General features: G+C 34.0%; 1 protein-coding gene across 1 annotated transcript; it reads right to left on the bottom strand.

The window, feature by feature from the left end:
- Positions 1-21,437, bottom strand: LOC137234852 (uncharacterized protein CG4951-like). The gene is made up of 4 exons (XM_067758219.1): positions 21,367-21,437; positions 21,111-21,289; positions 2,076-2,119; positions 1-150 (listed from the first exon to the last, which is right to left on the bottom strand). Exons 1-4 carry the CDS (start codon positions 21,435-21,437, stop codon positions 1-3), a joined length of 444 nt encoding a protein of 147 aa, XP_067614320.1.
- Between the last annotated feature and the right edge of the window lie 3,412 nt (positions 21,438-24,849).

The raw sequence follows: 24,849 nt of genomic DNA, 5'->3' as shown, positions 1-24,849 counted from the left end.
TCATTGCTGATCTCCTACATCCATGTACTGCATCCACTGCATTTGTTCTTCTAAACGCGTAACAGCTTCGCTATACGAAAAATTGTACTTATCCTTGAAAACGTGAACCAGCCACTCAGGCATTAAGGCATTGGCAAATAGCGTAGAGTACTGTAAATAAAAAAGCTAAAAGGTTTTTAAAGGAAGTAAAGATATTACGCCTTTCTTCTCTATCTCCATTTTAAATGGCACTATTACCTCATAAAAATATTATTTGGGATCAGTTAAGCTAGTTCAGAGGATGTTGCTCTTAAAGTTGCTTTTTTTGTAACCCCAAAAACAATCCCCAAGAGTTAGAGGTGTAGGTAACCTATGATCAACCGAAGAGTCTTTCTCAAACCCGACTAAGCGCAATGACAAAATATCCATCGCTTTGGCGATAAAGTGCTATCGGATGCAAAAAATTGCGCGACCGCTTTCTGCACACAATCCTCCGTCGATAAATCCAGACGGCAGTCCAAAAGACACCCACATAAGCATAACACAGCGTGTCTCCTATTACCATCAACACCACAGAGGTTAAAGAAGCCTTCGAATACTCTAAATCATCTAAAGCAGTAGGCCCGTTCCTGAATGCCTCACAAATTGAAAATCGCGAGAGTGGTACCGCTTCTAAAGCCTGGGAAACGTAGCCTGGCTAACGTAGTACTTTCATATTCTATGAACTCTCTCCTATCACCATAAGCCTGCGACTTGCCAATCATCAGCATGGCTTTCGCAAATTACATACCACCCTGCGCTAAATGTCTTCAACAAACAAATAAATTGTGAAATGAACCATGAACCCCATTATAACAGCACTCGTAGCTCTAGACTTATCAAAACCTTTGACACGGTCAATCACAGAACGTTGCCGCAAGACTATGAAGTGTCTACCCAATCAAAAATCGGCGGGAATCGGTGCAGTTCATGAACGTAACATCAAAACCTGGAAGAATTAAGCCAAACCCTCGACAAAGTGTATGCGGCAATTGTCGACAATATTGGATACCCATGTCTATGACATTACGCATGTAGGTCACTACACCCAATAATACTGGGTATGACTTGCCGGAAGCACTTGGAAAGTGACCATAGTTACTTATAAAGCAATTCGCCTACCGGTTGTATGCTACGCGTCTCCAATATAGTACACGATCTTAAAAGAAAAACACTGTAGGAAACTGCAGCGCTTCCAAAATGTCGCACCGATTACTGCTACGGGATATATTCTTATGTCTCCAGAACATCTTTTACATAGTAAGGCGAGAATGCTCCTCATAAAGGAGAGAAATAAAATGCTGAACAAACCGTTTCTGTTGACCCTCAGAGACATCTACAAAAAGTCTTCATATGCTCACAGTTCCCGGTGGATCCAGTTCTTAAAGACAAATACCCTCAACCCGCATCTGGATACTGTAAAAGTTAAACTCTTACTTATTCAGAATCAACCGGCTACTACCTTAATGGTGCTTGTTACCGGAACTTACCGGATCTATATCCGGCAAATGATCATCCCCAAAACCTTCGCTAAAAAACAAAAGCACCAACCATCTTTTCAATTGCAATGTGGAAACAAAGCATCTTACACCCTTATGTCTTAGCAAGTTTCGTCGGACTCCAAGTTTCCCGTAAAAGGATATTGATGTGTGAGTGATCTCAACTTTTGGATGAGGCGAAACACTGCTACAACCAATTAAACAATAAGGTAAGTGGTATTATGGATACGGGAGTCCTTTGCCGGATATGAATTCGTAAGATCAGGTACCAGGCCGCCTGATGAGGGAATAGATTTTGCACCCCTCGAATCTTCGGGTCTGTATGTTTTAGTTGCCTTTTACGACTGCAATGTTCTACCGTGGGAATGATGTGAGGCCCTTAGGACCTAAAATATTAAAAAATTAAATCTGCGTGGTGTCAGCTTTTCTTATTTTAATATGATAGGTTTTATAAGTGATCAAAGTACAGATAATTTTTCAAAAACCATTAAACGGGATATATTTGGAAGAGCCAAGGTTAGTTTGCCTAATAATGCAATATACAGATATTTTACATACCAACGGAGTGCCTTCTGTGTCTTTTTCATACACTTCACCAAGTGTGTATGGAGGATCCATTTTATGGATCCGACAAAAAGGGGTTCTGTGCACTGCTGCACGCTCTAACGCCGCACTTACGTTTAAAACTTTTTCTGTCTTTTAGCTTCTTCTCCTTTTTTCAAATAAAATGAAATTGTTTAACTTTTTATCTATAGTTTTTCTTTTATTTATAACATAGTTCTAACACTTATAATATAACTTAGTTTCATATATATATATAAACTTAGTTTCATTTGTATAAAACTTTATTTTAACAACTTTTAGTTATTCTTCACGTTCTCGGTAGAATGTTCTTTTAATTATATTTTTACTATCATTTTTCTTTTCCGAGTTTAGTTTTCACGCTTTGTGCGCTGGCCGGTTTACTTTAAACTGAACACTGCCGCTAACGCAACTCTGTTGCTACGCAGCTTTTCTTTAGGTTGCCTAGCAACGAAATTAATGATGGCGTCGAGCAACGGCAGTTTGAACAAATCAGAAACTCTCCGCGCTGCTCGACTCTAACATTTTTAGTGATGCCAAGTGCATCTGATGCATGGTTGCATCTTGCACTTTTCCAAAGAGGGGAGTTGCCAGCTGCAATTTAATTTAATGCACTTTACTATGGCAATACATAATCCCCCTTTAGAAAACAAGAATTTGGTAAGATTAGTAATTAATCTTACCACATTCTTCTTTAGGCTTTAATATGTTGTTGCAATGTTATGAATAAATGAGTTTGCTAGCATTAGGGTGCTCTAACCCGGGACTCATTCGTTCATCACAGCGCAACTTCTAAAAAGATATTAAAATGAAAAGAAAATTTTGAATAAAATGAAATATATAAAAGTTAGTTTGAAATATTTGATTTACTGTTTGAAGTAAACCTGTTTTGTTTTTTCTTATTGTAGAATCTACATAATTAAATTTGTATTTATTTGTTACATTTTTTAGCCTTCATTGGCGGATTTTTTAAATATATTTATATCCAGGCGGCCAACGTGGTGTGATGGTAGTGTGCTCCGCCTACCACACCGTATGCCCTGGGTTCGCACCCCGGACAAAGCAACATCAAAATTTTAGAAATAAGGTTTTGAAATTAGAAGAAAACTTTTCTAAGCGGGGTCGGCCCTCGGCAGTGTTTGGCAAGCGCTCCGGGTGTATTTCTGCCATGAAAAGCACTCAGTGAAAACTCATCTGCCTTGCAGATGCCGTTCGTAGTCGGCATAAAACATGTAGGTCCCGTCCGGCCAATATGTAGGGAAAATCAAGAGGAGCACGACGCAAATTGGAAGAGAAGCTCGGCCTTAGATCTCTTTGGAGATTATCGCGCCTTACATTTATTTTATTTATTTATATCTAAAGATTATTAGTAATAGACTATTAATTTAATTAATTTTTTGTACACGATTTTTATGTACAATTTTTTCACAAATTGTTACATTTGGTCCATTAATATTCTTTACTATGTAGGGACCTTGATATATATTTTTATGTTTATTTCAAGGTCCTGTTTCTACTAAAACTCTATCATTAGTTTTAATTTCTAAAGGCTTAGCCGTTTTATCGTATAAATATTTATTTCTAATCTTATTAAGCAAATTTTTTGCCATTTTATGCGATGTTTGCATTCTAAACTTAAGCTCTTTTGCGTAATTTTCTACGTTATAGATCGGATCAATTTGCCCTTTTTGCAATTCGTGTGGCATTGTAGTTTTTCTGCCAAATATTAATTCAAAAGGAGTAAATTTATTATCAAAAACCGAACTACTTGTAGCATTGTGTAAAAATGTAAAGTATTTTAAATATGTATCCCAATCTGAATACGTTTCATTTAGATATGCACGCAAGTATTCGTTAAAGACTCTATGATTTCTTTCAACAGTACCAACAGTTTCGTGGTGGTAAGCTGTTGAGAAATCATGATCAATCTTTAAAAGTTTTGTCAATTCAGAGAATAATTCGTTTTTATATTCCGTTCCTAAATCGGATCTAATAGCTTTCATTGCACCATATGTTAATATAAAGGTTTCAAAAATAGGACAAGCAATAGTTTTTGCTGATGTGTCTGGTACTGCTACTGTTACCAGGTATTTAGAAATGTCACAAATCATAGTAACAGCGAACTAGTTATCATATTTTGATTCCGGAAGCGGACCTATTGTGTCGACAATTACTATGTCAAAGGGTTTGCACGGTGTTGGAGTCAAGACAAGATTTTCCCTTTGTTTTTGGTTTTGCTTTATTCAAAAGGCATTTATTGCAATTTTTGACAAATTCAGCTATGTCACCAGTCATATTTTTCCAATAGTATTTTGTTCTTAATTTGGAATATAATCGTTTTGTACCGCAATGACCGCTTAACAAAGGGTCCTCATGATAAATTTTCATAAGTTTTTGTTTTTGCTCTGTTTCTGTTACAGTTCCTACAGGGTCTGTTAGTATTATTTTTAATGATTTTAAAATTTTATTACCGCTGATTTTAAAATTTGTAATTGAAAAATTATTGAAAAATGTATAATTTTTTGGCCATTCTAACTGCTCAATATTGTGACTGCCGGCTGCTTTTGCAAGCCTCGAAAATAACTCATCTAAATTTGTTTTTCCGTTAGCATTCACAAAATTAAGTAAATTTAGTTTTTTATGTTTTAAATGCGCATAAATTTGTATATTGGAGATCTCATTATTCTTATTTAATTGCATAGTCGACTTTATTCGCGGTATCTTTTTTGAAAAATTGTATGAAAATTTGTCATAAACTTGTACTTTAAGCGTTTCGCAAAAAGTATCAGTAAAATTTCGTCTTTATTTTGTAATTCCTTTTGTTTGGTTTGTGATCGCGTTTGCTTTGTAGATTCTTTTATTTCGTCTGTACTAATGCGTGAAAGAGCATTAGCCACAACGTTAGATTTTCCTTTTATATATTCAATCGTAAATTTATATTCTGACAGTTCTAATGGAATTGTAGAAAGTTTAGACGAAGGGTCTTTCATGTTAAAAAGATAAACTAGGGCCTATGATCGGATTTTACTATGAAATTTGTACCGTAAACATATGCACGAAAATGCTTTATAGCGAAATGTATTGCTAGGAGTTCTAATTCGATAATTGCTTTTTTCTGTTCTGCTTTATTTAAAGATTTTGACGTGAAACAAATTGGTAAATCGTCATCACCATGCTTTTGGCTTAATATAGCACCACATCCACTCTTAGAAACATCTACTGTATTTATAAATTATTTTGTAAAGTCAGGGTATTGTAGTAGTTGCGGAGACATTAATGCAAGTTTTAGTTTTTCGAAAGCGTTTTCGCACGCTTCATCCCAAACAAATTCAACTTTTTCCCGATGTAAACGATTTAAAGGCGCTGCCAGTGACGCAAAATTCGGTATAAATCGCCTGTAATAATTTGCAAATGCGACAAATCGCCTAACCGCATCTTTGTCTTTTGGCTTAGTATACCTTTTAATAGCGTCTATTTTCGAATCATCTGGAAGCAAACCTTTTGACGTGCATTTATGGCCTAGAAAAGTTACTTCGGAATGAAGGAAATTGCACTTGTTTGGATTCAGCTTTAAATTAAACTTTCTACAGGTTTCGAAAGCTTTTCTAAATTTTTAAGGTGGTGTGTCTCACTATAACCAATGACGATAACGTCGTCAATATGCATAAAAGCCTGATTTGGCGAAATGCCTGAAAATGCTATTGACATCATACGAGAAAAAGAGTTTGGTGCTATATTTAACACGAAAGGTAAAACTTTCCAACGAAAAGCTCCTCGATCTGTACTGAAAGAAGTTCCGTCTCTAGATTTAGGGTGAAGGGGTATTTGGTGAAAACCAGAAAAAAGATCTAGAGTTGAAAAGTAATTGGCTCTGCCAGATTGTCGAGTATGTCATCAACGCGTGCTAGTGGAAATTTGTCGGCTATAAGCTTTTTATTGACTGCTCTGAAATCTACGCACATACGATACGACTTTTTGCCTGTTGGATCTTTTTTCGGTACTGTTATAATTTGAAAAACTAGGTTCGATTAAATCATTCTTTAATAGTTTTTCGACTTGTTTATTTATTTCTTCGCGTTGTGTGTATGGCAAACGGTAATTTTCAATATAGACAGGGGTTTTGTCAGTTAATCTAAGCTTTTGTTCGTAGAAATTATTAAGCGTCATTAAGTCGGTTTTTAATGTAAAAATATCAGAATATTTCAAACATAAATCAAGCAATTTCTTTTTAGTATAAGAAGGCATTTGTTTTGCTAAAATTGATTTAAGCTCTTCTATGCGTTTTGAATCGATAGGCGTATCATTTATGCGAGAGACATTGAAGTTTTTAATGTCTTCAGTTTGAATATTGAAATCGTTTACGTACTTGACCTCGTCGGGTGTGTTGATAACTTTTATTATTGGTTTTTTGTATCGACGATACATTTGGCTGTGAAAACACCGTTACAGAGTTCATGAGAATCTACAAAAACTGGACTTGTCAAACTAAAACACGAAAAACTTCGCATCTTGGTGGAATTACAAGAGTATTTGTTGAGGTGCTATGCAAAATTGAAATATTTACCTTTTCTGTCCCTTGTCCGAATGTAATTGTGTCATTATAATAATTGATTATGCATTTGTTCGTTTTTAGAAAGTCTTTCCCTATTATACCGTCCGAAGGAATATTAAAGTTGTCATTGACAACGTGAAGAGTCAGAGGAAGAAATGTATTTGATGCGATTATACTTGAATTAACTGTTCCTAGTGTTGTTACCGTGTCTGTTGTTACGCCTGTTATATTTATTACGTTACAATCGTCTGCTTCTACCTCGTTTGCCAAACTGGAAATTTTTATTAGTGAAATGTCTGCCTGTGAATCTACTAGAAAAGAACATATTTTATGAGAATCGCTACAAGCGACTTCGACGAAATCGGAAAAATTTAAATTTAGACAATATATTGACTCAGAAGTATTTAGTCGAATTGCTCCTGCTCCCTCAGTCTTCGCGCCTGCTTCGGCATTTAAAGAACGAACTTTGGCTCAATTTCTAGAACTTAAACCCTGATTATTGGAATTTCTGTTATTTACGGACCGATTATTATTGTTATTGTTGGAATTTCTATTGCCTCTATTGTAATTGTGATTATTGCCTGTGTTATAATTATTATTTCGGAAATTTGTATTATTGTGTTGTCTATTTGTATTACTGTTAAATCGAAAATTACTATTGTTATATCTGTAATTACTGTTACCTCTGAATTTGCACGGAAATTATTATATCTTATCGGACGTGAACGAAACGCTAACACCTGCAGCTCTTTAACTTCCTGTTCTCGCCCTATAATCATTTTCGCTACAACGTCCTTTGAATCTTTGAAGATTGTTGATGCAAGGATTGATTTCACCATATCTGACCTACTATTTAATCTACAAACGCTAATGGTTTGTTCAACCGCCATCTCATGGGCTTTTGCCTGTGTCATACCTTCAATGATTAGACATCGCCCTAAGGAGTCAGAAAGCTCTTCTACCTGCTTTGAAAATTCTGAAAAATTGTTATTGGTTACTCTTAAGGCTGAAATTTTTCCCGCGACAACTTTCGAGTTGTCTGGCCTAATTTTACTACATAGCGCTTCTTTAATTTGGCTGACTTATTCTATATGCGTTGGTAGGGCTTCGCGAGCTTTGCCTTCGAGCTTGGATTTTAAAAATGCAATAAAAGTAGTTATCATCATCAGGCAATTTTGTAATGTTATAAAAGGTTTCACCGGGATTCGAACCGTGAATCACATGGTGAAACTGCAGTAGCCTTTGATAACATTACAAAATTGCTTGATGATGACTACGTTGGCGGTTTTCGAAATGGTTCCATAGCAATATGCCAGTAAATGTTTCATTCTTTTCAGTTTCTCTTAGAAAACATAATTATTGAAATTCAATTATTATAAGCCGGTGTTAAGCTCACGAATTCTTAAATATAAGTATAAACTGAACACACCATTAAACAAACATACATAAGTAGGAGTTAAAATTTCGTTAGAGAATACTTCCATTAATTCAACTTTATTTATAAATGAGCCAAGTGCGAACGGGTCTCCACTGTAGTTTTCTCGCATAATCGAGGCACAAGTACTAATAAACGATTTTTTCTCCTCGATTGTGGCCATGGTTGTAACGTTAAGAATCGGAGTTAGAATAGAAAAACTAGAATTTGGAATTATAGGTTAATCATCAAATCCCAAAAGGTCTGTACTGAGGGATAATTTATTATGTTCACTTGTTAAGGTATCAGTTGAAGATGCAACTGAAGATGAATCAGAATCTGAATTATTGGAATCTAAATCTTGCTCTGAGTTTTTGGAATCTAAATCTTGCTCTGAATTTTTAGAATTTAAACCTGGATTTGAATTTTTAGAAACTACTTTCCCGTTTCCTAGGTCCATACGTGTTGAGCAAGATATATGGAATTTGTTTATGAAGATTGAGTAGAAATTGAATTTAAGGAAATTGAATTTGAACGAGGGAATTATTCGAAAATGGATTGTGCTTGATTAGAGAAGTTATGCAGAATTGCAAGACAAGTGGGATTTGAGAGAGTAAAGCTGAAAGAATTATCCGATAATTTAACGAAAACCTGAATTTTGATTATAGAACTGATTTAAGTTGAGCTCAAAAGGAAATTATGAAAATATAAGAAATTTGTGAAAGTATGTATTTTTGAAAGCTTTTAGATTTTATAATACAATTGGTTAGCGAATACTTATTGCAAAAAAACTTTAGTTAGTGAATTTTATTGAAATACTAAAGTTAGTGATTATTTAATGAAAAGAAAGGTTCAAAAATATTTACTTTACGCTTTTGTTGTCCGCAAATCCAAACCCAATGATTGGAATTAGCTGAAAAATTTTCATGCAAAACGGAAGTGGGAATTGGAATTCATATGCAATTTAATAGATGTTGAATATTGTTATGAATATATTTATTGAAGTGTAAGAATTTTTAATTGTACAGAATGTGAGAATAAATTTGAATTTGAAATATATGGCAAAAATTATAATTTTTAATTGAATTTTTACGATATAAATGCAAAAATGAACAGGTGGCAAATAATTTCATATAAAGCCTGAAACGGACGCACCGCTTTCATCAAAATTGTATGGTTTTATTTTTATAGATACGGGCGCACCGCATCTTTTCAAAATTGTAATATAAATGTCCTCGGACGCACCGGGATTTAAAAACTTATGTCATGTTTATACACGGACGCGCCGCGTTAAAGAAAAACTGTAATTATTGGCTTTTAACCGGTCTTACTCATATGTGTGGAAGAAATTTTTTGCATATAATGCAAACAAAAATTTTGTTTTTATATACATATAAGTAATTTTGAAAAGTTGAAAACTGAATATAATAATATGAAATGTATTTACATTTTAGTAATGTATTGGATGTCGAAAATTGAAAAAAGTTAATATGAAAGTATGAAAATTATATATTATAAAAATATAAATGATACGTTAATTTCGCAGACTGTGCGCCATACCAAGTACCGCTTACTATACCGCTGCTTGCTGCTCTGCTGCGCTCAGAGTTCTGCTGCTGCGCTCGCTATTCTGCTGCTGCTTGATGGCGTCACCTTTTTCTGCAAAATTGCTCCGTTATGGTGGTGGCGTGGCTAGTGTCGTTTTCACTAATAATTTTGGTACAGTTTAACTTTTTATTCTATTGTTCAAAATTTTGGTTTTTCCAGTTTTTCTCATTTTTTGTATTATTTCTGCTGCCGTTTAAATTTTTATTTTATTACAGTTTGCATTTTCTTATGATGTCTGTCTTTAATTAAGTATGATATTATATGTATTCTCAAACATTTTTACGCTTTCTCATCCACTAGCCACGGCCACTGCCATATTTCTGTTGATTTCGTAAAAGTTTTTTTCTTGTACATTTCAAAACTTTTGTAGGATTTTTGTTAATTTTTATATATATTTTTTTGTTGGTTTTTAATGATTTTAAATTTTTTGTAGATTTTTCTCAGTTTTATAGATTTTTTTTAATATTTTGTATTTATTTGTAGGTTTTTAAATGTTTTTTTTTTTAATTTTTTTTTTTTAGATTTTTGATTTTTAAACTTCTGTTTTTTTTTGTATGTATGTATTTATTAATTATTCACTTTGTGTGTAAATTTTATGTGGGCTCTTTTTTTAATTTAATTTGAGCACCCACGCCTGCTGGGAGGCTTGCCTCCTTCCAGCCACTCGCCGTATTTACAGGACTTCGGCCCACGGTCGCCATATGGAGGATCCATTTTATGGATCCGACAAAAAGGGGTTCTGTGCACTGCTACACGCACTAACGCCGCACTTACGTTTAAAACTTTTTCTATCTTTTAGTTTCTTCTCCTTTTTTCAAATAAAATAAATTGTTTAACTTTTTATCTATAGGAATTCTTTTATTTATAACTTAGTTCTATCACTTTAATTATAAACTTAGTTTCATTTGTATAAAACTTTATTTTAACACCTTTTAGTTATTCTTCACGTTCTCGGTAGAATGTTCTTTTAATTATATTTTTACTATCACTTTTCTTTTCCGAGTTTAGTTTTCACGCTTTGTGCGCTGGCCGGTTTACTTTAAACTGAACACTGCCGCTAACGCAACTTTGTTGCTAGGCAGCTTTTCTTTAGGTTGCCTAGCAACGAAATTAATGATGGCGTCGAGCAACGGCAGTTTGAACAAATCAGAAACTCTCCGCGTTGCTCGACTCTAACATTTTTAATGACGCCAAGTGCATCTGATGCATGGTTGCATTTTGCACTTTTCCAAAGAGGGGAGTTGCCAGCTGCAATTTAATTTAATGCACTTTACTATGGCACTACATATACCCCTTTTAGAAAACAAGAATTTGGTAAGATTAGTAATTAATCTTACCACATTCTTCTTTAGGCTTTAATATGTTGTTGCAATGTTATGAATGAATGAGTTTGCTAGCATTAGGGTGCTCTAACCCGGGACTCATTCGTTCATCACAGCACAACTTCTAAAAAGATGATTAAAATGAAAAGAAAATTTTGAATAAAATGAAATATATAAAAGTTAGTTTGAAATATTTGATTTACTGTTTGAAGTAAACCGGTTTTGTTTTTTCTTATTGTATAATCTACCTAATTAAATTTGTATTTATTTGTTACATTTTTAGCCTTCATTGGCGGATTTTTTAAATATATTTATATCTAGGCGGCCAACGTGGTGTGATGGTAGTGTGCTCCGCCTACCACACCGTATGCCCTGGGTTCGCACCCCGGACAAAGCAACATCAAAATTTTAGAAATAAGGTTTTTAAATTAGAAGAAAATTTTTCTAAGCGGGGTCGCCCCTCGGCAGTGTTTGGCAAGCGCTCCGGGTGTATTTCTGCCATGAAAAGCACTCAGTGAAAACTCATCTGCCTTGCAGATGCCGTTCGTAGTCGGCATAAAACATGGGACCTACCAATATGTAGGGAAAATCAAGAGGAGCACTACGCAAATTGGAAGAGAAGCTCGGCCTTAGATCTCTTTGGAGGTTATCGCGCCTTACATTTATTTTATTTATTTATATCTAAAGATTATTAGTAATAGACTATTAATTTAATTAATTTTTTGTACACGATTTTTATGTACAATTTTTCACAAATTGTTACATTTGGTCCATTAATATTCCTTACTATGTAGGGACCTTGATATATATTTTTATGTTTATTTCTAGGTTCTGTTTCTACTAAAACTCTATCATCAGTTTTAATTTCTAAAGGCTTAGCCGTTTTATCGTATAAATCTTTATTTCTAATCTTATGCTTATTAAGCAAATTTTTTGCCATTTTATGCGATGTTTGCTTTCTAAACTTAAGCTGTTTTGCGTAATTTTCTACGTTATAGATCGGATCAATTTGCCCTTTTTGCAATTCGTGTGGCATTGTAGTTTTTCTGCCAAATATTAATTCAAAAGGAGTAAATTTATTATCAAAAACCGAACTACTTGTAGCATTGTGTAAAAATGTAAAGTATTTTAAATATGTATCCCAATCTGAATACGTTTCATTTAGATATGCACGCAAGTATTCGTTAAAGACTCTATGATTTCTTTCAACAGTACCAACAGTTTCGTGGTGGTAAGCTGTTGAGAAATCATGATCAATCTTTAAAAGTTTTGTCAATTCAGAGAATAATTCGTTTTTATATTCCGTTCCTAAATCGGATCTAATAGCTTTCATTGTACCATATGTTAATATAAAGGTTTCAAAAATAGGACAAGCAATAGTTTTTGCTGATTTGTCTGGTACTGCTACTGTTACCAGATATTTAGAAAAGTCACAAATCATAGTAACAGCGAACTAGTTACCATATTTTGATTCCGGAAGCGGACCTATTGTGTCGACAATTACTATCTCAAAGGGTTTGCACGGTGTTGGAGTCAAGACAAGATTTTCCTTTGTTTTTGGTTTTGCTTTATTCAAAAGGCATTTATTGAAATTTTTGACAAATTTAGCTATGTCACCAGTCATATTTTTCCAATAGTATTTTGTTCTTAATTTGGAATATAATCGTTTTGTACCGCAACGACCGCTTAACAAAGGGTCCTCATGATAAATTTTCATAAGTTTTTGTTTTTTGCTCTGTTTCTGTTACAGTTTCTACAGGGTCTGTTAGTACTATTTTTAATGACTTTAAAATTATATTACCGCTGATTTTAAAATTTGTAATTGAAAAATTATTGAAAAATGTATCATTTTTTGGCCATTCTAACTGCTCAATCTTGTGACTGCCGGCTGCTTTTGCAAGCCTCGAAAATAACTCATCTAAATTTGTTTTTCCGTTAGCATTCACAAAATTAAGTAAATTTAGTTTTTTATGTTTTAAATGCGCATAAATTTGTATATTGGAGATCTCATTATTCTTATATAATTGCATAGTCGACTTTATTCGCGGTATCTTTTTTGAAAAATTGTATGAAAATTTGTCATAAACTTGTACTTTAAGCGTTTCGCAAAAAGTATCAGTAAAATTTCGTCTTTATTTTGTAATTACTTTTTTTTGGTTTGTGATCGCGTTTGGAGTGCTAAAACATGCTTTGTAGATTCTTTTATTTCGTCTGTACTAATGCGTGAAAGAGCATCAGCCACAACGTTAGATTTTCCTTTTATATATTCAATCGTAAATTTATATTCTGACAGTTCTAATCGAATTGTAGAAAGTTTAGACGAAGGGTCTTTCATGTTAAAAAGATAAACTAGTGGTCTATGATCGGATTTTACTATGAAATTTGTACCGTAAACATATGCACGAAAATGCTTTATAGCGAAATGTATTGCTAGGAGTTCTAATTCGATAATTGCTTTTTTCTGTTCTGCTTTATTTAAAGATTTTGACGTGAAACAAATTGGTAAATCGTTATCACCATGCTTTTGGCTTAATATAGCACCACACCCACTCTTAGAAACATCTACTGTAATTATAAATTCTTTTGTAAAGTCAGGGTATTGTAGTAGTTGCGGAGACATTAATGCAAGTTTTAGTTTTTCGAAAGCGTTTTCGCGCACTTCATCCCAAACAAATTCAACTTTTTCCCGATTTAAGCGATTTAAAGGCGCTGCCAGTGACGAAAAATTTGGTATAAATCGCCTGTAATAATTTGCAAATGCGACAAATCGCCTAACCGCATATTTGTCTTTTGGCTTAGTATACCTTTTAATAGCGTCTATTTTCGAATCATCTGGAAGCAAACCTTTTGACGTGCATTTATGGCCTAGAAAAGTTACTTCGGAATGAAGGAAATTGCACTTGTTTGGATTCAGCTTTAAATTAAACTTTCTACAGGTTTCGAAAGCTTTTTCTAAATTTTTATGGTGGTGTGTCTCACTACAACCAATGACGATAACGTCGTCAATATACATAAAAGCCTGATTTGGCGAAATGCCTGAAAATGCTATTGACATCATACGAGAAAAAGAGTTTGGTGCTATATTTAACCCAAAAGGTAAAACTTTCCAACGAAAAGCTCCTCGATCTGTACTGAAAGAAGTTACGTCCCTAGATTTAGGGTGAAGGGGTATTTGGTGAAAACCAGAAAAAAGATCTAGAGTTGAAAAGTTATTGGCTCTGCCAGATTGTCCAGTATGTCATCAACGCGTGCTAGTGGAAATTTGTCGGCTATAAGCTTTTTATTGACTGCTCTGAAATCTACGCACATACGATACGACTTTTTGCCTGTTGGATCTTTTTTCGGTACTGTTATAATTTGAAAAACTAGGTTCGATTAAATCATTCTTTAATAGTTTTTCGACTTGTTTATTTATTTCTTCGCGTTGTGTGTATGGCAAACGGTAATTTTCAATATAGACAGGGGTTTTGTCAGTTAATCTAAGTTTTTGTTCGTAGAAATTATTAAGCGTCATTAAGTCGGTTTTTAATGCAAAAATATCAGAATATTTCAAACATAAATCAAGTAATTTCTTTTTAGTATAAGAAGGCATTTGTTTTGCTAAAATTGATTTAAGCTCTTCTATGCGTTTTGAATCGATAGGCGTATCATTTATGCGAGAGACATTGAAGTTTTTAATGTCTTCAATTTGAATATTGAAATCGTTTACGTACTTGACCTCGTCGGTGGTGTTGATAACTTTTATTATTGTGTTTTTTGTATCAACGATACATTTGGCTGTGAAAACACCGTTACAGAGTTCATGAGAATCTACAAAAACTGGACTTGTCAAACTAAAAACACGAAAAACTTCGCATCTTGGTGGAATTACAAGAGTATTTGTTGAGGTGCTATGCAAAATTGAAATATTTACCTTTTCTGTCCCTTGTCCGAATGTAATTGTGTCATTATAATAATTGATTATACATTTGTTCGTTTTTAGAAAGTCTTTCCTTATTCCCGTCCGAAGGAATATTAAAGTTGTCATTGACAACGTGAAGAGTCAGAGGAAGAAATGTATTTGATGCGATTATACTTGTATTAACTGTTCCTAGTGTTGTTACCGTGTCTGTTGTTACGCCTGTTATATTTATTACGTTACAATCGTATACTTCTACCTCGTTTGCCAAACTGGAAATTTTTATTAGTGAAATGTCTGCCTGTGAATATACTAGAAAAGAACATATTTTATGAGAATCGCTACAAGCGACTTCGACGAAATCGGAAAAATTTAAATTTAGACAATATATTGACTCAGAAGTATTTAGTCGATTTGCTGCTGCTCCCTCAGTGTTCGCGCCTGATGGGCTTCGGCATTTAAAGAACGAACTTTGGCTGAATTTCTAGAAATTGAACCCTGATTATTGGAATTTCTGTTATTTACGGACCGATTATTATTGTTATTGTTGGAATTTCTATTGCCTCTATTGTAATTGTGATTATTGCCTGTGTTATAATTGTTATTTCGGAAATTTGTATTATTGTTTTGTCTATTTGTATTACTGTTAAATCGAAAATTACTATTGTTATATCTGTAATTACTGTTACCTCTGGAATTTCCACGGAAATTATTATATCTTATCGGACGTGAACGAAACGCTAACACCTGCAGCTCTTTGTAACTGTTCTCGCTCTATAATCATTTTCGATACAACGTCCTTTGAATCTTTGAAGATTGTTGACGCAAGGATTGATTTCACCATATATGACCTACTATTTAATCTACAAACGCTAATGGTTTGTTCAACCGCCATCTCATGGGCTTTTGCCTGTGTCATACCTTCAATGATTAGACATCGACCTAAGGAGTCAGAAAGCTCTTCTACCTGCTTTGAAAATTCTGAAAAATTGTTATTGGTTACTCTTAAGGCTGCAATTTTTCCCGCGACAACTTTCGAGTTGTCTGGCCTAATTTTACTACATAGCGCTTCTTTAATTTGGCTGACTGATTCTATATGCGTTGGTAGGGCTTCGCGAGCTTTGCCTTCGAGCTTGGATTTTAAAAATGCAATAAAAGTAGGAGTTATCATCATCAGGCAATTTTGTAATGTTATCAAAGGTTCCACCGGGATTCGAACCGTGAATCACATGGTGAAACTGCAGTAGCCTTTGATAACATTACAAAATTGCTTGATGATGACTACGTTGGCGGTTTTCGAAATGGTTCCATAGCAATATGCCAGTAAATGTTTCATTCTTTTCAGTTTCTCTTAGAAAACATAATAATTGAAATTCAATTATTATAAGCCGGTGTTAAGCTCACAAAATCTTAAATATAAGTATAAACTGAACACACCATTAAACAAACATACATAAGTAGGAGTTAAATTTTCGTTAGAGAATACTTCATTAATTCAACTTTATTTATAAATGAGCGAAGTGCTAACGGGTCTCCACTGTAGTTTTCTCGAATAATCGAGGCACAAGTACTAATAAACGATTTTTTCTCCTCGATTATGGCCATGGTTGTAACGTTAAGAATCTGAGTTAGAATAGAAAAACTAGAATTTGGAATTACAGGTTGATCATCAAATCCTAAAAGGTCTATACTAAGGGATAATTTATTATGTTCACTTGTTAAGGTATCAGTTGAAGATGCAACTGAAGATGAATCAGAATCTGAATTATTGGAATCTAAATCTTGCTCTGAGTTTTTGGAATCTAAATCTTGCTCTGAATTTTTAGAATTTAAACCTGGATTTGAAACTACTTTCCCGTTTCTTAGGTCCATACGTGTTGAAACGAACAGACGAAATATTAAGATTTTATTGGAGCAAGATATATGGAATTTGTTTATGAAGATTGAATAGAAATTGAATTTAAGGAAATTGAATTTGAACGAGGGAATTATTCGAAAATGGATTGTGCTTGATTAGAGAAGTTATGCAGAATTGCAAGACAAGTGGGATTTGAGAGAGTAAAGCTGAAAGAATTATCCGATAATTTAACGAAAACCTGAATTTTGATTATAGAACTGATTTAAGTTGAGCTCAAAAGGAAATTATGAAAATATAAGAAATTTGTTAAAGTATGTATTTTTGAAAGCTTTTAGATTTTATAATACAATTGGTTAGCGAATACTTATTGCAAAAAAACTTTAGTTAGTGAATTTTATTGAAATACTAAAGTTAGTGATTATTTAATGAAAAGAAAGATTCAAAAATATTTACTTTACGCTTTTGTTGTCCGCAAATCCAAACCCAATGATTGGAATTAGCTGAAAAATTTTCATGCAAAAGGGAAGTGGGAATTGGAATTCACATGCAATTTAAAAGATGTTGAATATTGTTTACGAATATATTTATTGAAGTGTAAGAATTTTTAATTGTACAGAATGTGAGAATAAATTTGAATTTGAAATGTATGGCAAAAATTATAATTTTTAATTGAATTTTTACGATATAAATGCAAAAATGAAGGGGTGGCAAATAATTTCATATAAAGCCTGAAACGGACGCACCGCTTTCATCAAAATTGTATGGTTTTATTTTTATAGATACGGGCACACCGCATCTTTTCAAAATTGTAATATAAATGTCCTCGGACGCACCGGGATTTAAAAACTTATGTCATGTTTATACACGGACGCACCGCGTTAAAGAAAAACTGTAATTATTGGTTTTTAACCGGTCTTACTCATATGTGTGGAAGAAATTTTTTGCATATAATGCAAACAAAAAATTTTTTTTTTATATACATATAAGTAATTTTGAAAAGTTTAAAACTGAATATAATAATATGAAATGTATTTACATTTTAGTAATGTATTGGATGTCGAAAATTGAAAAAAGTTAATATGAAAGTATGAAAATTATGTATTATAAAAATATAAATGATACGTTAATTTCGCAGACTGTGCGCCACACCAAGTACCGCTTACTATACCGCTGCTTGCTGCTCTGCTGCGCTCGCTATTCTGCTGCTGCTTGATGGCGTCATCCTTTTCTGCAAAATTGCTCCGTTATGGTGGTGGCGTGGCTAGTGTCGTTTTTCACTAATAATTTTGGTACAGTTTAACTTTTTATTCTATAGTTCAAAATTTCGAGTTTTCCAGTTTTTCTCATTGTTTCTTTTTTTGTATTATTTCTGCTGCCGTTTAAATTTTTATTTTATTACAGTTTGCATTTTCTTATTATCTCTGTCTTTAATTAAGTATTATATTATATGTATTCTCAAAAATTTTCACGCTTTCTCATCCACTAGCCACGGCCACTGCCATATTTCTGTTGATTTCGTAAAAGTTTTTTTCTTGTAAATTTTCAAAACTTTTGTAGGATTTTTGTTAATTTTTATATATATTTTTTTGTTGGTTTTTAATGATTTTAAATTTTTTTGTAGATTTTTCTCAGTTTTATAGATTTTTTTGTAATAGTTTTAAATTTTATATATTTTTTTTTGTAAATGGTTTTTTTTTAATATTTGGTATTTATTTGTAGGTTTTTAAATGTTTTTTTTTATTTGTTTTTTGTAGATTTTTAAACTTCTGTTTTTTTGTATGTATGTATTTATTAATTATTCATTTTGTGTGTAAATTTTATGTGGGCTCTTTTTATACCTTTCATGAAAATGAAATGGTATATTAATTTCGTCACGAAACCGAAAATTGTAAGTCCTTAAAGGAAAATAGATAGACCCACCATTAAGTATACCGAAATAATCAGGTTGAAGAGCTGAGTTGATTTAGCCATGTCCGTCTGTCCGTCTGTCTGTTTGTATGCAAACTAGTCCCTCAATTTTTGAGATATCTTGATAAAATTTGGTGAGCGGGTGTATTTGGGTGTCCGATTAGACATTTGTCGGAACCGACCGGATCGGACCACTCTGTCCGTCTGTCCGTCTGTCTGTTTGTATGCAAACTAGTCCCTCAATTTTTGAGATATCTTGATAAAATTTGGTGAGCAGATGTACTTGGGTGTCCGATTAGACATTTGTCGGAACCGACCGGTTCGGACCACTATAGCATATATCCTCCATACAACCGATTTTTCAGAAAAAGAGGATTTTTGTAATATCTTACCCAATTTAACAGATTGAAGCTTCAAACTTCACCATATACTTTCGCATATTGCACATATTGTTTCCTGAAAAAATTTATGAGATCGGTCGTATATATAGTATATATCCCCCACAACCGATTTTTCACATAAGGAACTTTTCGTAATTACTGCCCTATTTTAAGAGCTAGAGGCTTCAAATTTCAGCGAATGCTTACGTATATAGCATATATTGTTGTCTGAAAAAATCATATAGATCGGTGGTATATATAGTATATATATGGTGGTATATATAGTATATATATTTATATAGTATATATATATATATATTCGCAAATTTTAGCCCCATTTTAACAGCTAGAAGCTTCAAATTTCACCGAATATTTACTTATATAGCATATATTGTTGTCTGAAAAAATCATAGAGATCGGTTGTATATATAGTATATATCTCATACAACCGGTTGTTCAGATAAGAAACTTTTCGCAATTTCTACCCCACTTTAACAGCTATAAGCTTCAAATTTCACCGATTGCTTACGTATATAGCATATATTGTTGTCTGAAAGAATCATAGAGATCGGTTGTATATATAGTATATATCTCATACAACCGATTGTTCAGATAAGAAACTTTTCGCAATTTCTACCCAATTTTAACAGCTATAAGCTTCAAATTTCACTGATTGCTTACGTATATAGCATATATTGTTGTCTGAAAAAATCATAGAGATCGGTTGTATATATAGTATATATCTCATACAACCGATTGTTCAGATAAGAAACTTTTCGCAATTTCTACCCCATTTTAACAGCTAGAAGCTTCAAATTTCACCAACTGCTTACGTGTATAGCATATATTGATGTCTGAAAAAGTCATTGAGATCGGTGGTACACATAGTATATATCTCATACAACCGATTGTTCAGATAAGAAACTTTGCGCAATATCTGCCCCGTTTTAACAGTTAGAAGCTTCAAATTTCACAAAATGCTTACGTATATAGCATATATTGTTGTCTGAAAAAATCATAGAGATCGGTCGTATATATATTATATACTTCATATAAACTGTCATTTTGACCCCTTTTTTACGGCTAGAATCTTCAAAATTCATCAAATTTCATCAAATAGTTACGTTTTCGTCATATATTTTTGAAATACGTGATTCGTAGTCATAGTTTTTACACGCAGACCACAAAAAACCTGAAACTTTGCATCCTCACACAAAGTACCTACCTGTTTTTTATTTTATATTTATCTTAAAAATCGTTAATGTATGTAGATCTGTTCACTATATATTTCTTATCTTACACATCCGATTATTCGGAGATTACAACGGGATAAGATTATTGTTCAGCCCCATTCATGAAAGGTATGAAGTCTTCGGCACAGCCGAAGACAGTCCCGTTCTTACTTGTTTTAAATTTAATTTGAGCACCCACGCCTGTTGGGAGGCTTGCCTCCTTCCAGCCACTCGCCGCATTTACAGGACTTCGGCCCACGGTCGCCATATGGAGGATCCATTTTATGGATCCGACAAAAAGGGGTTCTGTGCACTGCTGCACGCACTAACGCCGCACTTACGTTTAAAACTTTTTCTGTCTTTTAGTTTCTTCTCCTTTTTTCAAATAAAATAAATTGTTTAACCTTTTATCTATAGTTTTTCTTTTATTTATAACTTAGTTCTATCACTTAGTTTCATTTGTATAAAATTTTATTTTAACACCTTTTAGTTATTCTTCACGTTCTCGGTAGAATGTTCTTTTAATTATATTTTTACTATCACTTTTCTTTTCCGAGTATAGTTTTCACGCTTTGTGCGCTGGCCGGTTTACTTTAAACTGAAAACTGCCGCTAACGCAACTCTATGGCTAGGCAGCTTTTCTTTAGGTTGCTTAGCAACGAAATTAATGATGGCGTCGAGCAACGGCAGTTTCAACCAATCAGAAACTCTCCGCGTTGCTCGACTCTAACATTCTTAGTGATGCCAAGTGCATCTGATGCATGTTTGCATCTTGCACTTTTCCAAAGAGGGGAGTTGCCAGCTACAACTTAATTTAATGCACTTTACTATGGTGCTACAGTACATCATTTTATATTGCTTTGTATTGTCTATAAGTTCAATAACAGAATAATGATTAATGCCATTATAACCGGTAACTTTTGGCTTTGAGCGCAACTTATGGAAAACTTCATTCAGTTTATGCTTATATTTAGAAAAAGTATTTAAAATTTCATCAGCGGACATATTATTCAGCGATCTGTTATAAAACGAAATTATAAATTAAAAATTTCATTGGCATAATATCTATAATAAATAAACAAATATACTACTCACAATATTTCAACCTTTTTTGGCACTTGTATTAAATCTTTTAATATATTCTCAATATTTTCATTAACTCTCATTTGTGCCTTTTCCCTGTGTTCATTCTCTACAATTTCATCGGGTGTTGGACAATGCTAGCGGAAGTTGAAGCCTTTGTTTCTGCCGCCTCTGCTGCTTTAGTTTCTTTTGCCCGCGAAGATTTACTCGTTTTAGATGCACTTTTCGACGATTTAACTAATTCTTCAGGTTTCTTTTTACTCAGCCATTTACTCATACATTGCCTCTATTCAGTGGTTGATTTACGGGGAAGAGGGGATTCAAACCTCGGTGTTACCAGTAAAACTTAAATAAATGAACAGATGTACTTTTTTAAGAATATCAACACCGACCGATTTTGGCATGAAAAAACTATCTCGCCTAGGCTTTTTGAAAAACTCTTCTAGTACTTCGTTTACAGATAGTGGATATCAATATGGATATTCAATGAAGCGAGTCCATTCAAACGTTTTTAACTGATTGTACTCCGCATGTATGATTTTAACCTTTTGAGGGCAGAAAATGCTCCTTCTGGCGTTGCCGTCGCAACTGGTAGAATGGCTAATATGCGCAATATCTTATTTATATGTTCGAAAAAATAAGATATGAAAAAATAAGATAAATAAGAAATATAGCATACAAATTTTGCAGGTAATCATGGCGGCCACCGTGGTGTGATGGTAGCGTGCTCCGCCTATCACACCGTATGCCCTGGGTTCAACTCCCGGGCAAAGCACCATCAAAATTTTAGAAATAAGATTTTTCAATTAGAAGAAAATTTTTCTAAGCGGGGTCGCCCCTCGGCAGTGTCTGGCAAGCGCTCTGATTGTATTTCTGCCATGAAAAGCTCTCAGTGAAAACTCATCTGCCTTGAAGATGCCGTTCGGAGTCGGCATAAAACATGTAGGTCCCGTCCGGTCAATTTGTAGGGAAAAATCAAGAGGAGCACGACGCAAATTGGAAGAGAAGCTCGGCCTTAGATCTCTTCGGAGGTTATCGCGCCTTACATTTATTTTTTTATTCATAAAAATTTTACCCACCTCAAGTGCATCAAACACGTTTTTAAAATTCTGACCATCGACTCGCCTTCTCCACATTTTGACTTCCATTGCAAACTAAGCTTTGGAACAATTCAGAACACTTTCATAAAATGCGTGGAGTTTATTGAATTTTTCAGCGCTGTACTCATTTTTGGGGAACAAAACACCGAAATTTTCGAAAATTGATTTGTGTTTCATGAAACCGCTCCGTATATGAGTTATGAATGCATCAAGGAATTGAATATAGAATGCGATTCTATAATAGTCTTAAATGCTCCCAGTATCAACGTTGCATCTCTTTAATTGATGTTTACTGATGCGTGGTTTCTTAATATTTACGTCGTATTCTGTGCATATTTTTTACATTTTCGAAAATTTCGTGAAAATATATTTCTGAGTTTTGTCGCATTTCTTGAAATTCCCGCACAGCATCTTTCGCACATTTTAGGACCTCGGACAAATCTTGACTTTCTGATTGCAATTGCTTACTCGAAGGCAAAAGGATGGAATGGACAGACTGCATTATATAGCAATACGTTTTGGAATTGCACGGTGGAAATAGCAACCTGAAACTGAGAAGCTTGTTCTGAAGTTTTGTTGTTTCCCTTCTGCTATCTCTTCAAAGGCTTCGAAGATTGCTGGCTGAATTTCAATGTAAGTGGATACCGCTTGTGACATTGAGCTCATCTTGTTGGGCAGACGATTTGCAATTTTTTTCTTCGATTTTCTTTTTGTATAATCGAAATTTTTTTCTGGAGAACGTTTTGTCTTTTTGGCCATCTTTAAAAATCATGTATTTATCCGATTGTCCCCAATACATTCTTGATGCCAGCTACATCACAAACTGCATTTACAGCTAAATTAAAATCATGTGATACACAGTGCACATAAATGGCAAGAGGAAAATCCATTTGAATGTATGCTTGCGCACCATGAAATTCTCCACTCATCGCTGGAGCTCCATCATAACCTTGGCCATAAAAATAAGAGCAATCTAAACCTACTTCCAAAAGATACTTTTTAATGGTTTTTGCAAGATCTTCCCCAGAAGCGTTTTGAAGTTCTACGAATCCCAAAAAGTCCGCCCGAAGCTTATTTGTTGAAGAATCCACATACCGGACGCAAATCGAGAATTTCTCAATCCCAGAAGAATCTGTGGTACCATCTACCAAAACAGCAAAACCCTTTGCTTCGTTCACTCTATTTACAATTTTTTTTTTTTAATCAAATAATGGCAAGTCTGGATAATTTCGGTTTGGGTTGTCTTGCTGATGTGATTTGCATTTCTGGCCGAGGACATCAGATTTTGTTTGAAGTCATTGTAGCTTTCTGCAGGGAAGCGTAAAATTGCTCGAAATTTTCCCTCATTGTGATACTGGTGATTGCTACATTCTTCCGTTATTTCTCCTGTTTGAAAGGTCCGTCATCTCTGTGTCCTCGAAGACCGATTCCTTGACGCCCGCACAGAAGAATGGCACCAACGATGGATTTTAATTTCACTTGAAATTCTTTCAAATCGTTCTCTTTTTGACTATCAAGTTGGTCGTCCACTGCTTTCGTTTTCTTATTGCGATGGATCTTAAATTTTCGATTCCAACCATGGAGTTTTAATGTTAGTCTTTTTTCATGTGGGCCAAGAAAACTTCTTTCGCATTTTTCCATTTGCAAAATGGTTTGGTTACAAGTTGACGCAACTTTGCACCAGATGCTCCGCCAGTGAAATTTCCGTAGGCAACACAATATTTGCAATAAGCACCATCTTCTTCTGCGGAATAAGCCAAGTCTGTTAACCATGAGTTTTGGAATCTCAAATTTCTATAACAAGATATCGGAACCTTGAACGTTGTTGGTGGAATCCATATATTGTCAACGATTTCTAGCATTGTGAATTCATACAAGCAGGGCCGCAGAGAGTCGAGCCGGGCCAGTTTCGTTTTACGGGCCCCCCTAAAATATAAACTCAATCCAGTAAAAAAAAAATAACATAAATTTTTCAATTCACATTGTCAGTTTTATTTCACTGGAACACTTACATAAATGAAATGTTAGATTTCATTGTTTGATTTGCTTACATTTACTTTTTCTAAATATGTACATTTTAAGAGCTTGAATAAGTCAAGGAAAACTTTCCGTGCTTTTTGGTCTGCGAATATGGAAATAACCGATTCAAAACTAATGCTGGGAGCAAGTCTGGACTCCAACGCCAATGCTCCAAGGCTTGTCAAGCGATTTCGGCTCATAGTAGAACGTAAACAATTTTTCACGCGAGACAATATACTAAAAGAACGCTCCCCTTCAGCCACACTGACTGGAAGTGTGCAAAATATTCTTAATGCTATACAGATGTTATTAAATAATACTTCCATCTTCAAGTCATGAAATTTTTTCAGAAGTTGAAATGGTGGCAGCGAATCAC

Source organism: Eurosta solidaginis, chromosome X (assembly GCF_040869045.1).
Source record: "Eurosta solidaginis isolate ZX-2024a chromosome X, ASM4086904v1, whole genome shotgun sequence".
Taxonomy (NCBI): Eukaryota; Metazoa; Arthropoda; class Insecta; order Diptera; family Tephritidae; genus Eurosta; species Eurosta solidaginis.
Note: the sequence above shows the minus strand (reverse complement) of the source record. Positions and strands in the feature narration are given on the sequence as shown.